We start from the raw sequence: 2079 nt of genomic DNA on the forward strand, positions 1-2079 counted from the left end.
TAGCAGTCAAGAATAACTACTATTAGAATAAAGAGTATTTTGGATATAAAATATACGATGAGCCGGTGTTTTTTAATAATTTTTTATGATTTATAAAATTTGAAATACTTTTTAAATTTGTATTTAAAAAATAATAACAATGAAAATCCAGGACGCCAGGTCTCTCTAACCTTCGAATAGTTATATAAACTCTGCGCCAAAAGTGCGCAAGCAGCGGCGCCGCAGCCACAGCGCACAAGAACGACATTTGGAATCGTCCTTGCTCTAGCGTTAAACTAAACCTGCTTCAGCCCCATGGACGGGCTTCATGTCCGTTGGCTCCCGGCACCCACTGTCTACTGCAAACATTAAACAATATGGCAGAGTCGCATTCAACGGGTTCATTGTCCCCTCCTACGAAGGCTCAAATTTCAATGCTGAATGATAAAATAAAATATTGGACATCTGAGTTTGTTTGTGACTTTGGGTTCACTTCCCCTGCAGCAGGATCTAGAAGGGACAGCTTGGCCTTACCTGTTGACACAAGACAACAAACTGTACACGTTTTCCGTATCGTTGTGGTCCTTGACAGATGAATTCCGGCTGTGTTCATGCAGTGATGCATATGGAACAACGTCCAATAGTCCCCAGTTAATTAAACCGTTTAATTTCATTTACGTTAAGTTTCGCATTTAATCGGCAACAGTTGTCTTCTTATTCGCTCTGTGCACGTCCTTCTCCTTTATAAACCAACCCTTCTCTCTTCTTCCTTCGCTTCACATTAAACAACGCAAAAGGACAAAAAGGAAGAAGATTTTGAGATGGTCGCCGGCTTCCGCCGCTCCCTCTCCCTTCCCTGCGACGACGACGACGATGAAGCCAGTAGGCCCCGCCACGCCCGCTCCTCCAGCGTCCCCTTTCCCTCCCACCCCGCAATTTCCCACCTCCACCACCTCATCTCCGTCCTCCGCTTCTGGCCAAGCGGCGGCGAACGAGCGCCGCCCGGAGAACGTGTTGCCGCCGTCCTCCTCGATGTCGCTCGCCTCCACGCCGCGCTCGACGACCTCCTCCACCTGCCGCTCGCCCGCGATCCCCTCCGCCGACCTGCCTCCCCCGCCTGGGCCGACCGCATCCTCGACGACTTCCTCCGCCTCGCCGACGCCTACGGCTCCTTCCGCTCCGCCGTCCTCGCCCTCGAGCAGCTCCACTCGGAGGTCCGCTCAGCCATCCGCCGCCGGGAGACCGGCCGGCTCGCCTCCGCCCTCAGGGCGCACCGCCGGGTCGAGAAGGACCTCGCCCGCCTCGCCGCCGCCGTCCGGGACCTCGCCGGCAAGGCCGCCACGCCGCTGACGTGGATGTCGTCGGGAGAGGTGGACGTCGCAAGAGTCCTGAGAGAGGCCGTGACGGAGACCGCGACAGCCTCGGCGTTTGTCTTCGCCGCGGTGGTGGCGGTGTCGGCGGAGGCGTCGACGGCGGCGGGTTCGACGACGGGATCGTCGGGATCATCGTCGGTGGTGGGGACAGTGTTGAGGAAGCTGTGGAAGAGGGGGGCAGATGCAGAGGCGGAGGTGGTGGCGTTGGAGAGGTTGAAGGCGGCGGAGGAGTTAATGGGAGGGTTAATGGAGACGGGGATTAGCGAGAGGGTGTTCAGAAGCTTGATGAACACGCGAGTTTCCCTTCTCAATATTCTCACTCCCTCATTGTAGATTCCAAGTAGCAGGAAATAAATACTAAATAGTAGAAACAATTTATGGATTATAATAAAGAAATTTTTTTTCTCCTTTATTTTGAGAAAGACACATGAAATAAAAATTTATTTGTTTATTTATTTCACTTTTCAGGATTAATCGATCGTATTGATCCATCTTTCTTGACCTCCTTTTGAAACTCTCGTAACGTCCGAGAAGCGGCATGAACGAGATGTGCATGCCCAATATTCCATAGGCTCGCAAGCAAGGCAGCGGACTCATGGTCCATAGGCTCCAGCAAGCAAGGCCATGAGCTTATGGACGATTAGTGGGCTCATTAGCAGGTGCCAGTTCAGGGCCATATATGCTCGAGAGAATAATAGCAAAGGCCCTAGCTACGAGTTTAGGAGAG

At 52.3% G+C, this 2079-nt stretch overlaps 1 protein-coding gene across 1 annotated transcript; it reads left to right on the top strand.

Moving 5' to 3' along the window:
* Positions 1 to 800: 800 nt before the first annotated feature.
* On the top strand, positions 801 to 1715 carry LOC141815883 (uncharacterized). Its single transcript, XM_074703750.1, has one exon. The coding sequence runs from the start codon at positions 801 to 803 to the stop codon at positions 1683 to 1685; it is 885 nt and encodes a 294-aa protein (XP_074559851.1). The 3' UTR covers positions 1686 to 1715.
* The last annotated feature ends 364 nt before the right edge of the window (positions 1716 to 2079 follow it).

This window comes from Curcuma longa, unplaced genomic scaffold, assembly GCF_044706935.1.
Source record: "Curcuma longa cultivar G26 ecotype Majalengka, Jawa Barat unplaced genomic scaffold, ITB_CL_G26_1.1 contig_11571, whole genome shotgun sequence".
Taxonomy (NCBI): Eukaryota; Viridiplantae; Streptophyta; class Magnoliopsida; order Zingiberales; family Zingiberaceae; genus Curcuma; species Curcuma longa.